Source organism: Sprattus sprattus, assembly GCF_963457725.1.
Source record: "Sprattus sprattus genome assembly, chromosome: 12".
Taxonomy (NCBI): domain Eukaryota; kingdom Metazoa; phylum Chordata; class Actinopteri; order Clupeiformes; family Clupeidae; genus Sprattus; species Sprattus sprattus.
Genome location: NC_137910.1, coordinates 31461483 through 31483912, shown reverse-complemented (window position 1 = coordinate 31483912; position 22430 = coordinate 31461483). Strand labels below are relative to the sequence as shown.

General features: G+C 44.7%; 1 protein-coding gene across 1 annotated transcript in view; it reads left to right on the top strand.

Annotated features, from left to right (window-relative positions):
- Positions 1-22430, top strand: part of nrg3a (neuregulin 3a) — a gene marked incomplete at both ends in the record, with an annotated part of 80021 nt that overhangs the window by 48151 nt on the left and 9440 nt on the right. Inside the window, 3 exons of the mRNA XM_080848923.1 lie at positions 1477-1503; positions 15685-15787; positions 17365-17485. Of these exons, the coding sequence (XP_080705049.1) occupies positions 1477-1503; positions 15685-15787; positions 17365-17485 (251 nt within the window). The remainder of the gene's footprint in view (positions 1-1476; positions 1504-15684; positions 15788-17364; positions 17486-22430) is intronic.

The following is a 22430-nucleotide window of genomic DNA, read 5'->3' as shown; positions in this document are numbered from 1 at the left end:
CCTTCTGTGGTGCAGAAACCACCAGACCCATGAGTTGATGCAATAGTGTAGCCAGGAAAATAGCATCTAGATTGCAATACCAATTCTGAAGGCAATAAAACAACGCTAAGAACCGAACAACAAGGAGGAAGCAGAGTATTTGCTGTTTGCTGTTTTAGCATACGTATACCTAGGTATATGGCAAATTATGACTTTTAAAAGGAGATGACTACAAATTGAAGAGTAAGTGATTGGATTGACTGAGAGTAGAATACCCAACTGCAAACAAAGCAGAGGATAAGTGTGGGTTAACAAACGGAAACTAAACAAATTGGGGCAATGGCTTTGTTGTTAGCTTAGCTACGTTTTAGAGTTCAAAACAGTTTCAAATGTGCATGTTGCGGAGTCACTTCTTAAGCCCTTTTGCTGTATCATCAGCACCAGTAGTTTATCCAAAATCCAAAATTTCAATGTGATAATCTCCGAGCCACTTCAGTATGGTGTGCACCATCATGCTGGAAAATGATCATCACCAAAGTGCTCTTGGATTCTTAGGAGAAGTTGCTCTTGGAGGACGTTTTTGATACATTTATTCATGGCAGTGTTTATGGACAGAATTGTGAGTGAGCCCACTCCCTTGGATGTGAAGCAACCCCACACATAGATGGTCTTAGGATGCTCCACTGTTGGCACGACACAGGACTCATGGTAGCTTCACCTTTTCTACTCTTTGCAATCAATTTTCCAGATGTCCCAAACAGTCAGAAGGGGCTTCATTAGAGAAAATAACTTTACCCCAGTCTTCTGCTGTCCAATTCTTGTACTTCCTGCAGAATTTCAGTCTGTGCTTGATGTTCCTCTTGGAAAGAACTGGCTTCTTTGCTGCCCTTCTTAACACCAGCACGTTGTCCAAGCGTTTTCACCTTGCTGTGTGTGCAGATGCACTCACACCCACCTGCTGCCAATATAGAGCTCTGCACTGGTGGTGACACCATTCCGTAGCTGACTCCTCAGGTCCAGGGGGTTGCTGGACACTCTCTGTCATCCTTAAGCCTTCTTCACCACAGTTGAAACTTTCTCATTGAAGTTGTTGATGATCTGGTAAATGGTTCTTTCAGGTGAAGAATATTCTTTGTGCTATTTTTTTTAAGTTATTTTTCATGGCAATGAAGCTGTTTGCAACTCATTAAAGTGCATCTGATCACTCTGCACAATAATCTAGATACAATGCGAAAACTGAAGCAGCAAAGTTTGCGAAACACAAAATGTGTGTCTCTGCCAACATTTTTGGCGATGACTGTATATTTTAAGGGAAGACTTTAAAATGACACAGGTAAGCAGTGCAGCTAGTTCAGTCTATAGTCATAATGCCTAATGCATCATGTTCTTAACTAATAAACATGTGTTTATACTACAACAAATGGCTAAAGTGCAGTGTTTGTAATGATTCTATTTTCTCTTTGTCTCTCTGCTTCTCCATTGTCTTCATTTGTGCAGCTGAACATTTGGGCATTGAGTTCATGGGTAAGTGTTTATAAAATAAATACAAATTCTATTATTAATCTATTCACAAACTTTTTTTACTGGGATATGTATAATCTGTAAAAGTAAATCATGTTAAGGTGGACTGTACACAAAACTGTCCAGTGGTGTGTGGTGACTTATGTATAGGCAGGCAGAGTTGATGAAAACCAACAATAGCTTTGAGAACGGGCTGAGGATGGGTGTGTGGCCTTTGACTGACTGTGACAGCCATTCCCCACTCCCTTCCTGAAGGTGCTAAATTTAAGATCTGATGATTTTGATCAGAATCAGATTTTGTCGTCAGTTTCACCGGCATGTGTTCAATAGCATAAAGATATTAATGTTATGTCTTGTCTGTTAAAATTTTGTCTATAGCAAAGCTTTGTTACTGATTCGTTTTCAAGATTTTAGGCCAGATGTATTAGGCTAAGAAGAACGCCAAACAACCCTGTTCTCTATATGAAGACATTTAAAATGTCCAAACAACAATGCATGGAGGTTACAGTCGAGTATTTTTTTGGCTTGCAAGCCATTAGCCTACATGTCAAAACAGTGGAACCATTAGCATACATTTGATCTCCAACTCTGTTTTAACAAGTAATATATCTTACACGAATATATCTTACGCCGAACACAAAAAGCCTATCGTTACTATCATCACAAGCATTGAAGTAGTCAATAACACGTTGAAAGTGCCAGAACAGTCATATCCAGACACACACATATACCTCGTTTCCACCGGGGCCGGCCCGGTGCCCAATCATGGCACCAGTTCTTGTGTTTCCACCGGGGCCGGGCTGGTGCCGGAGCTGGAAATCGGGCACCGGCCCGGCTCCCTGGAGGAGCTGGGGCCAGATCGGGCACCAACCACGTCACAGAGGTGGGCGGAGTTAACCCACCAGAAACAGAAATTTCCGCCGCCATTTTTTTTTAGCCATCAACCAAGATGATGAGTGAAAACGATGAAAACATACATGGAAAATCGATCCAGTAGTGGACCATGGATTAAATAAATACCTCGATAGCAATTTATCCATCAACAGAAATGCAAGACAGTCAGTAAGGAAAGCTAAAATATATGAGGTAATACGAGGAGAGTCTGAGATAGCAGGGTTCAAAAGGACAACAGACCAAATAACAAACACATTAAAACTAATAAAGAAAGCTTTGATCCATCAAAATGTGTTGGTTTGTCTGTCTTGTATACATTAAGTCTTTCAACCTGGTCTGTTGTTTTTGTGTGATATTACACTTGAAATTAGTAGTTGACTAAGCAAGTTCTTGTAGCAGCTAGCTAACTAGCACTCGCTGCTAGCTGTCGTGGGGTACTACAGTTGTTATGCTAATCAACTAACTCCCATCATGAGCTGCATTGCCTGCTCGTAGAAACCCCGTAATTGCATCATTAACTGAGACCGTGATGTAGTGCTGGTTTTGTATTGTGTGTACTGTAGAAGACGTGCCACTTGAAAACGAATAAAAAAAATAGCTCTTGACTAAGCAAGTTCGTTTAGTAGCTAGCTAACTAGCACTAGCTAATGTAAGGTACTGCTAAGATATGTTATACTGGTTAGTATATCAGTGTAGTAGCTAGTCAACTCCGGTCATGAACTGCATTGCCACTCGTCTGATCTACATGAGAAAATAAACCTGTGGCCAAGTAAACAGAACTTTAACTTTAGGTCGTATGGTACTACATGGTATTAAAAAGTTAAATATAATTAAAGTTTTTTATCAAAATGAATTTGCCTTCTCGCTGGAAGAAGACCACTCGTGAATAACTCACAACTGTAACCATAGGAGCATGTCATAACATTCCATGACGTTTAATGTTGGTGCTGGAACCGGCTCCGGCGGTGGAAACGCAGGCCGGTGCTGAAAGGAACCGGCTCCGGCTCCGGCTCCGGCACCGGCTCTGGCTCCGGCACCGGCTCTGGCTCCGGCACCGGGCCGGCCCCGGTGGAAACGAGGTAATAGTGTAGGCTACAAAAACTTCACAACTGGATCACTCTTCAAATTAGCCTACAATGACATGATCAAGCCAATAAAACTGGTGTCTTAGGAATTATAGACGTGGAAAGAAACTAAAGTATAGCCGATATAATGGGGGGAAAAGGACAAACTGGCAACTGTGAATAGACAACAGTGGAGGACCGTGGGTTATGTGGTTAGAGCTGATATGGTGATTCAGATACAGTGGGGAAAATCAGTATTTGAACCCCTACCGATTTCGCAAGTTTGGCCACTTGCAAAGAAATGTGTGATCTAGAATTGTATTGGTAGGTGTATTTTAACAGTGAGAAACTGAATAACAAAAAAAATCTGAAAACTGCATTTTATAACATTAATGACTTTATTTGCATTTGATGCAAAAAATAAGTATTTGAACCCCCAAGCAAACAGCAATAATTCTGGCTCACAATGACCAGTTATGTGCCCAAGAAGCACACAGATTAATCCTCATTAGGTCTAACAAGGTACACCAAGGTACACAACTGGTGACTTTTATAAAAGAAACCTGTCCAAAGAATCATACTTCACACCTTCAACCTCACCACCATGGGCAATACCAAAGAGTTGTCCAAGGACGTCAGAGATAAGATTGTAGACCTGAACAAGGCTGGAATGGGCTACAAAACCATTGGCAAGCAGCTTGGTGAAAAGCAGACAACTATTGGTGCGATTATTCGTAAATGGAAGCAACACCAAACAAATGTTAATCGCTCTAGGTCTGGGGCTCCATGCAAGATATCCCCTCGTGTGGTATCAGTGATCATTCGAATGGTGCAGAATAACCCCAGAACTACACAGGGGGAGCTTGTGAATGATCTCAAGGCAGCTGGGACCACAGTCACTTAGAAAATCATTGGCAACACAACACGGCGTCATTTTTGTAAGTACTGCAGCACTCGCAAGGTCTCCCTGCTCAAGGAAGCGCATGTACACGGCCATCTGAAGTTTGCCATTGCACACTTGAATGATTCTAAGGAGGATTGGGAGACAGAATGTGGTCAGATGATACCAAAATCAAGCTCTTTGGCATCAACTGTGCCGTGTTTGACAGGGGGGGGGGGAATGCTGAATATGACCCCAAGAGTACATCATACCCACCATCAAGCATGGAGGTGGAAACATTATGCTTTGGGGCTGTTTCTCTGCCAAGGGTAAAGGACGACTCCACCGCATCAAGGGGACTATGGATGGGGCCATGTAACGTTGAATATTGGGCTTGAACCTCATTCGATCATTCCCTCCAATTGAAAACGCAACCTTAAAGATTTGGAGAGGATCTGCAAAGAGGAGTGGACCAAAATCCCTCCTGAGATGTTTGTAAACCTGGTGACCAACTACAAGAAACGTCTGACATCTGTGCTTGCCAACAAGGGTTATTCCACCAAGTACTAAGTCATTTTTGTCAGTCAGTTTTGCTAGGGGTTCAAATACTTATTTTTTGCATCAAATGCAAATAAAGTCATAAATGTTATAAAATGCATTTTTCTGAATTTTTTTGTTGATATTCTGTTTCTCACTGTTAATATACACCTACCATTACAATTATAGATCACACATTTCTTTGCAAGTGGCCAAACTTGTGAAATCGCCAGGGGCCGATATTTCAAAACTTGTAATCCAGATCAGAATGATCCGGATAACCAAATCCCCCTGTTCTCATCCACGGATCAACCTGATCTATCCCGGTATTTCAAAACTTTGCCAGATTGGATCAGAGTGATCCTGATACCAGCAGATTGGGATGTCCAAATCCGTCCCGCCCCCTGGATCACAGACAGGAAACAGGAAATGGAGCGAAGATTTGAGCAGAAACAGGAGAGCTAACACAACTATTGTCTCTAAATTAAAGTATAATCTTGGTCAGTGTTGATGCGTCCTTAGACTAGATGAAGGGCAATCATTATATTGAGTTAACCAATTACGTAAATCATCACAAAGTTGAAAGAAGAGCTCGGCGATCTCTAATTTAGCAGAGTTCGCGCTAATGCGAGCTAACGCTGCTCCATTGACTCCTGTGTTAAGGAGCTAACAAGCTAGTAAATAGGCTAGCGTCTGTATGTCGCGGTCCACAGACCAGATTTGAATGCATCCACTCGCATGGCATTGCGTGTAGATTTTAAATGTGTTGTACATATCTTTTTATGAAACAGTTGTCAACAAAAGGGACAGCCCTAAAACCTTAATATTAGTTTTTCTTTTCAGATGTCTGTGGGAAGAGAAGACATTAACACAGACCTGCTCCAATTGGCATAACCTTTTGAGTTTTGGCTATGAAAATTAAGTGTGTGTGCTGAATGCATGTTAATAAATAAATTTGACTGATTTCAGTGGATTCTTTTATCAGTAGGTATAACTTAACAAAAAACTGTTACTTAAATAAGGCATTCATATTCAAACTTTCGCTGTGTTTTCTGAAAAAGAAAGGAAACTGCAACGAAAATAAACATTGATCAAACATCAGTGAATTACTGTATCAAACAAATAACTTTTGGAGCAGTTACACCTAAACTGTTCAAACCTTTACATGTAATCTCCCTCAAATCCACCTCTGAGGTGGGATCAGGGTGATCCTGATTTTAAGGATCAAACTGATCCAGATTTCCCACTTAAATTTTGAAATACTCAACAGCAGTGTTTAATCCAGATCAAAGGCAGGATTGGATTCCCAAATCTGAATCTGAATTTTAAGGATCAGATTTGCTTTGAAATACCCGTTTTTAGGATCTGATCAGGATTTAATCCAATCCAGGAGGATTAATCCTGTTGGATCATTTTGAAATACCGGCCCCAGGGGTTCAAACACTTATTTTCCCCACTGTATGTGTGGCAACCAAAACACTTTCCAAGCGCTTTGAGAGGAAAAGGATAATAGAAATGCATGGTTTAGCCTACTTGCTAGCATATATCCCTTAAAAGCCATAGCCTTTATCTTGCATAAGTCATAGCGTAGAACTACTCTTTCTTTATTCAGCCCACTAAGCAAGAAAGCAGAGGCACTACAAAACTAGTAAAATGCTAGGCTATAAGTTGTATTTGTTAACGTCAGAAAAACGTCATTTGGGGCAAAGATAATTACTAACTCTGCCTAAGATTGCTAGAATTTACTGTCAATCACGTTCTATCAGACAAGTTCAGAGAAGTCTTTGGTCACTGATGGGTTCGATAGTTTATGCCCGCCTCAAAGAAATAGGATCATTTGATCACTATTTGTCTGACAACCAAAATTACATTTTATTTACATTACTGATGAGGTGATTAAGGCTTTTGAGGGCAGAGGTGAAACAGACAACTGATGAGATTGGATAAAATGTGTTTTCTCCCTTCACTCTCTGTTTTCACACTGTTTTACAGTTTTTCTCAGTTGCTAAAACATCTTTTTTTCAAAGCATGCCTCAGTTTCTCTTAGCTCTAAACACAAATCCCAAAACCACTCACACAAAATGCAAAACCCTTTATATCTCCTGCAAAATGCTACGGAAGGGTACTAGAGCGCAAAAGAGGCCCACAAGCGCACGTTCTGCTGGGGGTGAGCTGGCACGCAGCGCGGCTAAGTCTTCCAAGAGGCAACGCGTAAGTGACCCCATAACCCAGGAGCAAGCTCATCTTGAGATCTTGGCTGCCATAAAGGGCCTCTCAGAGAGGCTGGGTAAGGTGGAAGCGCACGTTAACACAGGTAGTGGCTCCGACGCTCTGTGTGAACCCTCTCACAAGGAGTTGCCCCCATATCAGGGTGAGAGTGCTGAGTAAGAGGACATTTTGTCTTTGTATGCACAGGAATCTCTGCTTGACACTAGTGTAGCAGGAGAGGCACACGTCTTCGCTGGCGGGTGCGGGCTCTACTCATGAGAGCGCAGGAGAGAGCGAGTTTTCAGCCACAGATGTCCTGTCAAGGGTCCTCTCTGCGGCAAGGGTTGTGGGTTAGTGCGCCGGTTGAAGCCCAGGCTCCAGCCCAGGGGGTCTGGGCTGGTATTTCCAAGTCCCAGCCTGTCATCTCTGTCCCGGCGGCGCGGGATTACTTGCAGATGCTTAAGAGGTCGTGGAATAATCCAACGGCCCGACCGCAGTTTAACCCTGGGTGTCGCAGGTTGACTAAAGACCAGCTTGAGGTAGGCTCAGGCCTGACGGACATGCCACCAGTCGAGCGGGAGATAGCGGCCCTGACATCTCTTGGCCCAGCTCAGGTGACTGCTGACCCCAGGTGCCCAGTCAGGGAGTGCCATAAGACGGACACCCTTGTGTGCCGTTCCTACAATGCAACTGCACGGGCGGCACGCTCTGGTAATGCGCTGGCCATCTTGTTGGCAGCGATCAGGAAGACTATTAATCCAGAGGATCAGGACACCATGTCATTCTGCGCTCATCACCCACTCCCAGCTCACCAGGGACATTGGCTGGCACAGACCTCCCTTCCAGAGAGTGTGAGGAAGGACCTGATCAAGATGGCAGTGATGCCGGGGAAAGTGTTCCATCCCGACTCTCAGGGTGTCTTCGACTCGGCTGAGCAGTCGCGACAAACGAGAGAGTCAGTTCGTCTGACCTTTGGCAGGGCGGCCGCTACATCATACCGGCACAGAGGCCCTTACCCTGCACCTTTTCAGTCCCGTGCTAGCGGCACTGGCAGGGGACAGTTCGTGGAGCTTGCCGTCCCTAGGGGCGGAAGACCCCCACAGCGGCAGCCGGCACACCAGCGGCGTTTTTTCCCCAGGGCATCACCCCAGAAGCAGCAACCCCCCAAGGCTGCAGGCTCTCGGGGTAGAGCCTCCTAGCGGTGTGAAGCCGCCTGCCTTAGCCGTTTCCCAGCTATGCCTGAGCAGCTGGGTAGAGAGCGTGTCAGACCAATGGGTGCTGGCTACAGTGGCGAACGGCTACAGGATTCAATTTCGGCGGCGCCCCCCTCCCTTCTCTGGTGTTCTGATGACCGTGGTCAAAGACCCAGTTCAGGCAGGAGTTTTAAATGGAGAGATTTTAACCCTTCTGGAGAAGGAAGCTGTCGAGAGGGTAAACTCCGACAGACGGCGCGCTGGGTTATATTCCAAGTATTTTATAGTTCCGAAAAAGGACGGGGGTCTGCGTCCGATCCTAGACCTAAGACGTCTCAACAGGTTCGTAAAAGCACTGCCATTCAAGATGCTGAACACACAGCAAATTTTAATGTCCGTCGAAGACGGGGAGTGGTTCACGTCCCTCGACTTGAAGGACGCGTACTTTGACGTGCCCATTTGCCCACTCCACAGACCTTTTCTAAGGTTTGCTTTCCGTGGACAGGCTTACCAGTTCAGGGTTCTGCCCTTCGGCCTGTCTCTCTCGCCAAGAGTTTTTACAAGGGTGGTGGCAGCAGCCTTGTCCCCCCTCCAGGCATCAGGCGTGAAGATCCTGCCTTACTTGGACGATTGGTTAATCTGCGCCCCAGATCGCGCCCAAGTCTTGGAAGACACAGACAGAGTCATCCAGCATGTACAGAGCCTAGGGTTCAGGGTGAACCTGGAGAAAAGCAACCTCTGTCCCACACAGAACATAACGTTTGTGGGACTGCAACTAAACTCTGTCACAATGCGTGCCTCGCTCACCCCACAGAGGGTGTCCAAGCTCCTAGTGCTGGTGAGCCGGTTCCGTTTTGGCAGACGTCTGGAGCTGGTGGAGTATCAGAGGTTGCTGGGTACTATGTCAGCGGCAGCTGCAGTGGTCCCACTAGGCCCCCTCAGAGCTCGGCCGTTGCAGAGGTGGTTGAATGCGTTCAACCTTCATCCCCTGCGAGACCGGCGGGTGAAACTCAAGCACTCAAGGTCACAAGGCCATTCAGGCACGCACTACGTCCTTGGAGAGACATGGCCCTCCTAGGTCATGGGGCCCCACTGGGGAACATCCCATCCCTCAGGGCGGTTGTGACGACAGACACTTCCCAAACCGGTTGGGGTGCAGTTTGGGAAGGCAGGACAGTGCGGGGTACATGGGATTCCCGCTGGAGTGGCGAGCACATAAACGTGCTGGAGCTGAGGGCAGCTCATCTTGCCCTCGTGGAACTTCTCCCCCTTATCAGGGGCAGACATGTCCTAGTGAGATCGGACAACTCCTCCACGGTGTATCACATAAATCACCAAGGGGGCACCAGGTCCCTGCGCAGCCTCCAGGTAGCCTGGAAACTTCTGGTGTGGGCCTTTACCCATCTGGCATCCCTGAGAGCAGTGTACATTCCGGGAGTGCAGAACCGAGCGGCAGACCTCCTGTCCAGGACTGGCCCTCTCCTGGGCAAGTGGAGACTGCACCCGAGTGTGGTAGCGCAACTGTGGTCTCAGTTCAGCAGAGCTCGGGTCGACCTGTTTGCGTCGTCAGAGACGACTCATTGCGACAGGTGGTTCTCCATGAGGGACCAATGGGCACCTCTGGGCCAGGATGCTCTGTCCCAAGACTGGCCGCTGTGCCAGCTGTATGCTTTCCCTCCTCTTCCCCGGATCCCCTATGTCCTCCACAAGATCCTCACAGGCCATTACAAGGTCCTGCTGATAGCTCCCAAGTGGCCAGGGAGATGGTGGTTCCCCGCTCTCCTCCGCCTGGTTCAGGGGCAATCATGGCCCCTTCCAGTCAGGGCAGATCTCCTGTCTCAGGCAGGTGGTCAGATCTGGCACCCCAATCCAGCACCTCTCCAGCTGTGGGCATGGCCACTCCTCAGCCCCTCCCGCAGGGGCTAGGGGAGGCAGTTATGCACACCCTAAGGAGTGCCAGGGCTCCCTCTACGCAGGCTTGCTACAGCCAGAAGTGGGGCGCATTCTTGGACTGGTGTTACAGCAAACAGGTAGACCCAGTGACGTGTTCCGTGCACAGCATTTTGGGCTTCCTTCAGTCACTTCTGGACTTGGGAAGAGCGTCCAGTACTGTTAAAGTTTATGCAGCAGCCATTTCTTCCGGTCACCAGCCGGTCGATGGACAGACGGTTGGGAAACATCCCCTGGTCTCTCAATTTATCAAGGGAGCACGCCGCCTGCGGCCAGGCAGGGCGTTGAGAGCTCCATCATGGGACCTGGCCACTGTGCTGCACTCACTGGCTCTGGCCCCCTACGAGCCACTAGACCAGGCTGACCTTCAGTTTCTTACACAAAAAACAGTGTTTCTCCTTGCAGATTGTTCCGCTAAGAGGGTCAGCGAGCTTCATGCTCTGTCCGTCAGTGAGCCGTGTCTTCGGTGGAAGGCCGACTTCACTGGGGTATCACTGTGGCCGAACCCATCCTTTCTCCCTAAAGTCGTGAACTCGCAGACGGTGAATCAGGTGTTTGAGGTCAGCTCTTTCCACCCAGAACCCGGCCCACCTGGGGAGAACTTGGGGAGTGTGTGCCCGATAAGGGCACTAAGAACCTATGTGGCACGTACGCAGTCTCTGAGGCACACCCATTCACAGCTGTTTGTCTGTTATGGTGGCGCCAAACGGGGCAATACTGTGTCCAAGCAGCGCCTGTCACACTGGGTGGTTGACACCATCGCACAGGCCTATGGCAGTCAGAGTCTGCCTGTTCCTGGTAACTTGGTGGCACACTCGACGAGAAGTATGGCCACCTCTTGGGCTGCTCTTAGAGGGGTTTCCGTAGCGGAAATCTGCGCAGCTGCCTCATGGAGTGCACCTTGCACTTTTGCGCGTTTTTATAGGGTCAATGTGGCAGCACCAGCTCCACTGAGCGAAGCGGTGCTTTCTGTGGCGAGGAGGTTGTAGAGGCGTAGTTCCTTGTCCCTCGCGACCTTGATGGTATGAGTCATCCATGGTGTAGTGAGGTCGAAATAGATCGTAAGTTATGTCCATAACTATGGATCTATGAGACCGAATGATGACCGTCACCATCTCTTGTCGCTCGGGGCGGGCTGAGGCGTTCCAGTCAAGAGAAAGGGGGCGTGTCCCCGGACGTGCTTTATGCTGTGGGGTCAGCCCCCGGTCACTCACATGACCCTTTTGGTATTATGGTCTCGAGATAGGTAATGAGAAGAGGTATCATTCATGGTGTAGACCGTGGTGACGGTCATCGTTCGGTCTCATAGATCCATAGTTATGGACATAACTTACGTTTTAGCAACAAAGAAAAACTGTAAGAGATTTGATAGCAAAGAGTCATCTTGCAAAGGGAGTGTCAGGTTTAGCATTTTGTGTGTGAGGTTTTCAGTTTTCTGTGTGCAGTTTTGAGAAAGCCGTTATTGTTTTGAAAAACGGGTTTTAGCAATAGTGAAAAACTGTAAAATTGCGCAACAGCTTTGGAAATGGAAGTTTTGCCATTTGAATAGCATTGTGGTCTGTCTGAAAACAAGGAGGTTTTGGCATTGATGAAGTGTGCAAAGTAGAGAGGATGGTGTTTAGTGTTTTGAAGAAAGTATGGTTAACAATTGAAATCTGTGTCTAAAGCAGAGTATTGTGTGATGTGTTTTGAAGAAAGTGTGGCTAACAATTGAAATCTGTGTCTAAAGCAGAGAATTGTGCTTATAGTTTAGCAGAATTGGTTTAGGGAGTTGGCACATCAGTTACAGGTTGTGTTCATTGTGCCATAAGTTCCAGTTTTTTAGTGTTATCAACAGAGAGTAGTAGGGCTGGGCAACGATTACAATTAAAAGTACGATTTTACAATTTTTTTGAATTTATTCAGCACTTGCTAACTTTAACACTTTTAACAGTGCGTGATCTCATAAGAGAAATCTTAAGTATTATTTCACCCACATGTGCGCATGTGAAGACTATAACACATGCAGTATTATAACTGATTCCAGATCAGCATAAGCTGTCTATACACGCAGCTTGCTGGCCGGCCATTCGCCGGTTAAAAACAAAACAACAATGCATCTGGCTACTGCAATTGTAAATGATAAAGGCTTATGTGTTTATGCATATAGAGTAGGACAGTGAGATCTGATCACGAGTGGTCACTTGAGATGCATGTGGAGATGCACTTTAATGAAAGGTGTGACCTGACGTGCTTAGAGCTTTCCGGCCGGATCACCCAGGACACATGTTAATACCAGGTGTGAACTGGGTCAGTGTGTGTCCTAAATCAGGCATGAGAATCACTCACCTTTCAGCGAAATTCGCCGTTTTGAAAGCAAAATAGGTGACCTACGTGAATCGTGTAGATTCGATGAGTTTTGTTTTTGTGTGTGTGTGGGGGGGGGGGGGGTTGGACATATTTTTCATATTCAGATGACATGTACATTTGTACTGAACTAGTGCTGGCGGCGGCAAGGTGCTCAGTGTTGCCAGATTGTAAATTGCGTATCATATCAAAGGCTCAAAATGATCGTATTTGGAGGATAATGAATTATATCTGTCAACACTGGGAAAGTTTGACCAATGACAGAGCTCGCGCAAGAAGGTGGAACGTAAGTGATACCCTTTCCAAACGTAACTGAAGTAATAACTCATTTGTGAAAGACCCAGAGAAACAATAATATCCGACGAGGCAAAATCCCGGACAATTTTGGAATCCCTGCTGGACGCATTTTTTTGGTGTGACCGTAATGTTACCATATAAAACGTTAAAACATGTGTTCGGTAACTTAACGGGATGATTCATTTCAAGGGGCATAACCTTCAGATACAAGTATGAAAAAGTTAGCAATGATGTGATTAGCCTGGTTACGAGACGGCTACGGTGTGAATAACTGATGGAGTAAGATAATTTAGCTACATTAACTCAAACGCCACGGAGACTCCCTGTTCTAACTTTGAATCGCTCTGTTGGGGCAAAGTGACCATTGCAAAGGTGTTTGACTACAGACTGTTAACGTAGCAAATAATTCCTACTATTTCAGCCAGTCAACTTACAAGCCTTGCAGGTATAAAACAAATCATGACGTCAGATGACCATTTTCAGTCTCGTTACCATAAACAAGACCCAATACAGTGCAACCCTGAGCACTGACATGATAAGCACTTTGGTGACAAGAAAGGTGAGCATGGCTGCAAAGGGGACTCTTGTCACATGGAAGGCTTCAGTGATGCTCTGCTCAAAAAGGCCAAGTCGCCAAGCTATGAGGCAAAGCAGTCAAGAGCAAGTGCCACTGGAAGTAGATAGATGGATACTTTAATAGGAGCTTAACATATTTTTAAATATATATATCCAGTTAGTCAACATAATAAATCAGCGGCGAAAAAAACAATAGAATCATATTTTCTTGACAAGAATTCCATAAATGAAAAGAGATCCTTACATTTTGCATCATTTAGTACTTCTAAAGAATATATGATTGTATTGTTTTTTTCGTCGCTGATTTATTATGTTGAATAACTGGATGATGCGAGTGCATGGAAATATTAACGCGAAGGGCCTCGCCAATAAAATGTATTGAAATCTGAATTACATAACATTGTATTGGCTGTCAATCATGATGGAAGAGTAGACAAGTTAAGTTACGGCATCTCTCGTGGGGGCTATGCATTAAGCCATTTGTGGTGCCCTTACCACATTGTGCCTCATATACTGTAAATGATAGACCCAGTGACAGGCTGGCATGAAATGGCTTGCATAATACTAAGTAAGGAGGCCAAAATATTTTTTGACTCATGGCTGAAGCTAAGTTTCTCCAGCTCTCCCCAGGTTGAAAAAAAAGCATCTCAAACTTCATCAGATTGACGCCTTAAAATATGGAATATTTAAATTTTACTTACAGGGGGGGCACGCCCCCGGACCCCCCCAGAGGGGTAATATCCTCCTCACCTTTTTCACCCCTTACCCGTTTTCATGCCTGCTAAATGCCCTTAGCCAAGATGAATTTTTGCGTTTTGGTCATAACTGTCTGTTTATATATTTCATACGACAACCAGGCTCAAGTTGTCTAGGTCACCAATGACCTATTTAACACCAAAACCATGGCGAGTGTTTAAAAGTGACACTTTTATTTTTAAATAAAACAAATATCATGTATGTGTTTTTTTATCTTGATAATTGGAACGGGGTTAATTTAAGGCCGGTCTTATGAATCATAGGGATAATTGAACTTTCTGTTTCCGTAATTGATTTCATCTTATTTGAGACTGTTCTACAATAGAGACTTTCTTTCATAAAAGAGTCACTGTCACATTGGATAACGCCATATCGGATAACGTCATATTCATTTCCAAATTTGGCTTTGAAAGTTTTGTATGCCTACTTTTATTGATGGTGATATACTTTTATTGAGCCTTCATCATGGCCAGAGTAGCCTATGCATATTTACCAGAGTGAATACAGTACATTTGCCTTTCCTCCAGACGCTGTACCAGGTTTACTGTTCTGTTTCTTACAGATAATGGTATAATGTGCATTGCTTTGTCTTACCCAATGGTACGCTGCCAGTTCACAAACAAGCCACCAGCTGCATGCATCTGATGATACAAAGGGCTGCGCCTGTGCCACCTGTCATAACTCTCACATACAGCGGCACTAAGTAACAAGTGAATTAAGCATGCATTCATCTCAGAGGAGAAGTGCTCATTTTTTATCCAGCTGTGTTTAGCTTCACATTGCATTTTTAGATCTAAAACAATTACCGAGGTCTGGACCTCTGTAACCGCATAGGTGGCTATGGACATGGCTGTCATTATAACTGTAAAACAATATAGCAATCTCTTTTCATTCATTTGTAGTAAATGAATTGACTAGTTAGTGAAATCAAAAGTCCAATGCTGCAAAAAGATTGGACATTGTTTCTGCAGCCCTGCGTTTAATTCATTCACACCTTATTTGATTTCTATAGTGCCAAAACAATAGAATTAAAGTGAAAGCATGTGTACAAGGACTGCAGACCCACCATAAGCAATTAAAGGCTAATGACATTTAGTTGGGTCACAGACAAGGGAGCTTTGAAACATTTGTCATGAAATATAATTATGTGAAGCAACCCAGGCTTGCAAGCAAGCAAGCACACTTTTGAGTCTTATTAAACGTGTGTTTTGGCGTTGCTTCTCATCCTAGTCTTAAAGTCTTATTTTTCTAGTTGTCGTTTTTTTTACCCTCTTTTTTCCCATTGAAATGTCATACCCTGTGCCACTGTTCACGCCCCTCTCATTACTGCCTGCTGTTCCATTGTTCCCTGGATTTGTTGTGGTACTTTTATTTTATTTGTGGATTACTCCTTTCATTATATTTAATCCATTAGTGTCACTGGAGCAACTAAAACAGGTGTGGATTGAAGGTGTGTCATTGTCATTGCATTTTGTCTCTCCAGAGAGTAAAGCAGTTTACAAGAGACAAGTGCTTTCCATCACCTGCATCACCACAGGGATCAGCCTTCTGGGCACCATGTGCATGGCTCTCTACTGCCGAAACAAGTACGTATGCTGCATCACTACACACATGATGGCACCTGGCACATTATGATATTACCTTAGTCTATACTCTCAAGTTGGAGCTGCAGTATAGATGTAATCATACTGGAAGTTGTGTACAAATATGATTGGTTACATATAAGTTATTATATGTACAAATAAACATTCTTTACAATGATTAGTCCTTTTCTACTACATATTGTTCTTCCTCTTCTAAAAGTGTCTTAACAAAACACAAACTACAAAACACACAAACTCACAAACTGGGTGTGGGGGGGAGGGGGTAAGACGGGAAGGTGTGCAGCAAGGGAGAAGGGGCAGAGTTCAATACCCAGATTCTTTAAAACCTCTGCCCAACAGCAGTCTTGGGATAGTTTCAGGTGTTTGCAAAACTGTGTTCTGCAGACATCCCAGTACCAAGTACTGACAAATGCCAAATTAGGGGGGCGTTTACTTAGTCCGGGTATTTCAAATACAAAATTGTATTTCCAATTATTTTAACCTTAAGGTACCCAATAAGTCTGGCCTGCATACCCAATATCTGGTAAGAACTAAATTGAAATCAAATTATGAGAATTAATGGTAGATGAAGATATCAGACATGTCAGACATCAGGTATCAGACATAACAGCCCTTACTGTTGACAGGAGCAAATCTAGCAAAGAAGAAACTTGCTGAGCTGACTTGCTGGAAAGATGGCATCTTCTGTCAGTGCCACATTGAAAGTTAGCATCTCAGTTAGCGTAGCATCTCAGTGAGCCATTCTGCAAATGGAATGGAGAGTGGAGATGCCTGTCGATGCCGCATCGTACTAGTTACTGGATCGTAGTCGCGCATGCGTAGTAGTTACCGGATCGTAGTCGCGCATGCTTTACTTTGCGACACTGTTACAACAAGCCAGGTAATCCACCAAGGTTTATGATGTTGTTAAGCTTCATGTTTATTGAATTATTAGTTAAGCAGTGCATTCATTACTAGTAACAGTAATACAAAATAGCCCTATATGTTGACATTGAGCCTTATGCTGTTAACCGTTTACAACAAAATTAAATATAACATTAAATGTAGCCGTATTATGCGTTAAGACCAGCCCCATATGTTGACGTTGAGCCTTATGCTGTTAACCGTTTACAAAATTATAAAACAGTACATAAACCTACATTATGCGTTAAGACAAGCCAGATATGTTGATATTGAGCCTTATGCTGTAAACCGTTTGTGTTTGAGTATGCGTGATGTGTGGGACTATGATGCGGTAACGACTACGATCCGGCATCGACAATGCCAACCAGTTTTTATGCACCTGTTAGCAATGAATGTGGCTAGGGCAGCCATTGATTGTCCACATTATCTTGGCCATATATTGTGTATACTGTATACAGACTGTATACAAAACCATATCCACTACACAACACAATTTCCTACTAGAATAAATATAATAAGCTTATTAAAAATGTAATAAATACAAAGGACCAGGATTATTGATTGAATATCAGTGTTTTATGTTCACTTTACAATTCATACAGACAAGTTGTTATGAGTATGTGTAAGACTTATGATGTACTCTTAATGTCCCACAGACGACGCAGGGAAAAGCTTCAAGTCCATTTCAAGGAAGGCTATAACTTGAAGAACTACTTGGTTAATGACCCTAGTCACAAACTCTGCTTGAGACCTCATGCAAGTTTGCAGCCACAAAATGTGAGTATCGCATAACCATACCATGATTGTTTTTTGTACAGCATGATCTTTTGCAAAGGGGAGATAGTAGGAGCAGATTTGTAAGTGTTTCTACAAAAAGGCAACATATTTCATGTTCATGACTGTGGAAAGCTGTCATGGAATGAGATTACCTGTCATGGAAAACTGTTGACTGGATTTGATATGAACTTTATGGGAAATTCCATTTATTTGTTAAAGAAAAGTATCACCAGTGACAGGAAAGCTTCTGCCGTGTAAACACATAGAAGGCTACTTCACACAAAATATAGCTTCTGTACCCCAAGGGACAATAAAGCTATATACGTTATATGCTAGGGTTGTGAAATCTCACAATTCTGGAGTGAGACACATACTTTTACATCCCATCTCATGATGACATGAACAAATATCTCACCAAGTCAGCTTTAAAAGCTGTTAAGCTTATTCAAGCCACATGGAAAGGGTTGCTTACTACATTGAAGACATTCTCATTTAAAATCTCAATCAAAACTCACCAGTAAATGACAGTTGTTGTCGTACTTTGCATGTGTTGTGCAGATGTCAATACTGGGATCAAACAAATTGGTCGTGCAATGGATTGTTCACAAAGGATATACTGTATACTAATAAATAAAAGTCCACACCTCAAGCAAAGACAATTGGACAACTCCATCACGCATCTTTAGATAGATTCTGGAGATTAATGTGTCTGGAGTAGTCATCTACTACCACTACATAATGCTGCTTGTTGACTTCACAGATTTCTGCAGCTATTCTCCCATGCACAATTCTGTAGAAGGGTAAGGATTGGGTCTTTTTTCTGGGGGGCTTTGGACTCCTGACAGTCTATGCAGCTACTAACTACGTAACTGCTGAATCTCCTTTCCTATGCCCGGCCACAACATGCTAATTCTGGCTCTTTCCCGACATGGATCTATGCCCCGGTGACAATCACACAGCTTTGGAAGTATGTCAGAGTGCTTGCTTTGAGAGATTACTTTCATGTTATCACACAGCACTCTGGTAGATTAACAGGTGTTGGCACACACCGTCATTTTGTTTTCGAGCATGTGGTGTGCTGGATGTATATCTGGGCCGGCCAGTACTCACATACTGCCTCACCATCTCCAGTTCTGCGTCTGCTTCTGGCTGGTATTTTACGATTTCCAGCTTTGTGGTGGAGATTAGCCATGCACTTCTGATTTCATCCTCATAGACCACTCCTTCAAACACAGGCTCAGAGACTTCTGAGGCCACAGGTGTCTGAGCGTGTCCACAACTACCAGTGCCATCCCAGGTACATATGGTACCTACATACAGTACTGATTAGTGGAAACAGTGGCTTATGTTCTGCTTGCAGCATGAACCCCTCCAGCGCATACAGGAATCTTGTGAATTTCTCACACATGATGATTCAGATCATTCCAGGATTGGTGTTAGGACAGAGATATTCTGTGGTGGCTCAAGGTGAGGGATAGCTTTAACTTCAGCCCTGTCTGGATGTATGCCCACTTTGACATGTCCCAGGTACATAAGCTGATGCCATCTCAGGAAAGCACTTCTCTGTGTTTGGCTGGGGGCCTGCTGGGTTGTATGGCTTTCAGGGTACTCTGCAGTCATCACTCATGCTCTGGAATGTTGCTGTAGGTCAGTGTGTCATTTATAAAGACTGGTATACCTTCACACTCATGAAGAATTCAGATGTGCTGGTGATACCAAACGACAGTGTGCAGAAAAAAAAGAGTCTAGAAGCTGCTGGCTGAATCAAGGAGTCAAGGAGACTGCCACATTTGCTAGTGTAGGAAGGATGTCCATCAAAGGCAGTTAGCTCATAGGATGTCATCATCAAAGGTACTGAGCTCCACTTCCTGTTCACTGTTATGAAGCAGCCACCATAAGTCGCTCAACTCCCTTATCTCAGAAATGACACTGCACTGGACCATCAATTCTGGTTCAGCTTTAACTTTGGAGGACACAGACACACCTCTTACAGAGGGCACAGACACACACACCTCTCACAGGGCACAGACGCAGCTCTGACAGAGGGCACAGACGCAGCTCTGACAGAGGGCACAGACACAACTCTTACAGAGGACACAGACACACCTATTACAGAGGACACAGACACACCTCTAACAGAGGACACAGACACACACACCTCTTACAAAGGGCACAGACACACCTCTTATAGAGGGCACAGACACACCTCTTATAGAGGGCACAGACACACCTCTGACAGAGGGCACAGACACACCTATTACAGAGGACACAGACACACCTCTAACAGAGGACACAGACACACACACCTCTTACAAAGGGCACAGACACACCTCTGACAGAGGACACAGACACACCTCTGATAGAGGACACAGACACACCTCTTACAGAGGACACAGACACAACTCTGACAGAGGACACAGACACACCTCTGACAGAGGACACAGACACACCTCTTACAGAGGACACAGACACAACTCTAACAGAGGACACAGACACACCTCTTACAGAGGACACAGACACACCTCTAACAGAGGGCACAGACACACCTCTAACAGAGGGCACAGACACACCTCTGACAGAGGGCACAGACACACAGAGGGCACAGACACACCTCTGACAGAGGGCACAGACACAACTCTGACAGAGGACACAGACAACTCTGACAGAGGGCACAGACACACCTATTACAGAGGACACAGAATCGCTTGGCCTTGTTTCCATGTCGGAGGTATGGCTTTTTAGCTGCAACCCCTCCATGAAGACCACTTCTAGCCAGACTTCTCCGGACAGTAGATGGGTGTACCTGGGTCCCACTGGTTTCTGCCAGTTCTGAGCAGATGGCACTGCTGGACATCTTCCGTTTTCGAAGGGAAATAATCTGAATGTGTTTTTCATCTGCTCCACTAAGTCTCCATGGCCCGACCACTCAACATTGCCCATTTCTTTGTGCATTTTCAAAAGAGCTTGAACAGCACATCTGGAAACCCCAGTCTGCTTTGAAATCTTTGTCTGGGAGAGCTTGCTGTTGCAGTATAACTACCTTGTGTCTTGTTGAGGCGCTCAGTCTTGCCAGGTATGACCTTTGACATGAAACTGTCTTCCACAACCTCACCTTGGTAGCAGAGTTTGGCTGTTCCTCAGCTAGTTTTAAGCCTCCTACACAGCCATTTCTGTTTCAGTTACTGACTGTATTTCAACCTGCATGTGAAATTGATGGTCTTTACTACCTGTTTGGTATAATTTGTTGATCATACACCTGTCTATAATCCTACAAAATACCTGACTTTGTGCAAGTGTACCTATAAAAATAAAATAATATTTGTGTTCGCTCTCTTTGCATTTTGTAAATTGATAAAAATAAACAAATATTATTTATATTTTTTACTTAGGTTTATTACTGAATTTAACCTGGCCCAACGCAAACTCCACTTGTATAGCCAAAAAACATAATCACAATCTTTTTTTCCCCCTCAGTCATTATCAATAATTATTGATTATTTTTAAAGACCTAATTTTAAATGTGCAGTCTGTGATTCTCATCCAATACAGTTTTTGTAAAATATAGCTTATTGCTCCTCACATCCTATAGCTCCATTTAGTGTGTGCACTCAGTAAGACAGCGACAGAGTACACATCTAGGGGTATGGGTTACAAAGTCAGATGATACAAAATGATGTAGTTCATGTCAGACACAACAGGACAATAGCAATGTTCAGTTCCATCAGTCCACCATATGAGCATTTCTATGCTCACACAAGAATCACTTTGTAAACAACCAATTAGAACAGGAAAACATCAATATTCAGTTCCATCATGAACCTAGTGTGCTTAGCAAACAACCAGCAGCTGCTACCCAAGGAAACAACTACAACTGCAAGCTTTTGCAAGAACACGGATCACATGTTCACACGGATCTTCAATAGATCTCTAGAGCTGTGTGACGTACCCTCCTGCTTCAAACGCTCCACCATCATCCCAGTCCCTACAAAGCAATGCATCTCTGGTCTGAATGACTACAGGCTCGTCGCCCTGACGTCTGTGGTCATGAAGTCCTTTGAAAGACTGGTGTTAACCCATCTGAAGGGCATCACAGGCCCCCTGCTGGACCCTCTATAGTTTGCCTACCGCGCAAACAGATCAGTGGATGAGGCAGTCAACATGGGGCTGCACTACATCCTTCAACACCTCGACTCCCCAGGGACCTACGCAAGAATGCTGTTTGTGGACTTCAGCTCAGCGTTCAACACCATCATCCCAGAAGTCCTCCTCACCAAACTCACCCAGCTCACTGTGCCCGCCTCCACCTGTCAGTGGATCACAAACTTCCTGATAGACAGGAAGCAGCAAGTGAAGCTGGGTGAAACAACATCCAGCACCCGGTCAGTCAGCACTGGTGCACCTCAGGGATGCGTGCTCTCCCCACTGCTCTTCTCCCTCTACACCAACGACTGCACCTCAGGTGACCCGTCTGTTAAACTCCTTAAATTTGCAGACGACACATCAGTGATGATGATGAGTCTGCATATAGACAGGAGGTTGAACAGCTGGCCCTGTGGTGCGGTCGCAACAATCTGGAGCTTAACACGCTCAAAACTGTAGAGATGACAGTGGACTTCAGGAGGAGCCCCCCAGCATTGCCCCCCCTCACCATACTCAACAGTACTGTGTTGGCTGTGGAATCCTTCAAGTTCCTGGGATCCACAATCTCCCGAGACCTGAAGTGGGAAATCAACATAAACACCATCATCAAGAAGGCCCAGCAGAGGATGTACTTCCTGCGCCAGCTTAGGAAGTACAACCTGCATCAGGAGCTGCTGATCCTATTCTACACAGCAGTCATTGAGTCTGTTCTTTGCACATCCATCACTGTCTGGTTTGGATCCGCAACCAAACTGGAAAAGAACAGACTTCAACGGACTGTCAGGACTGCAGAAAGGATCATTGG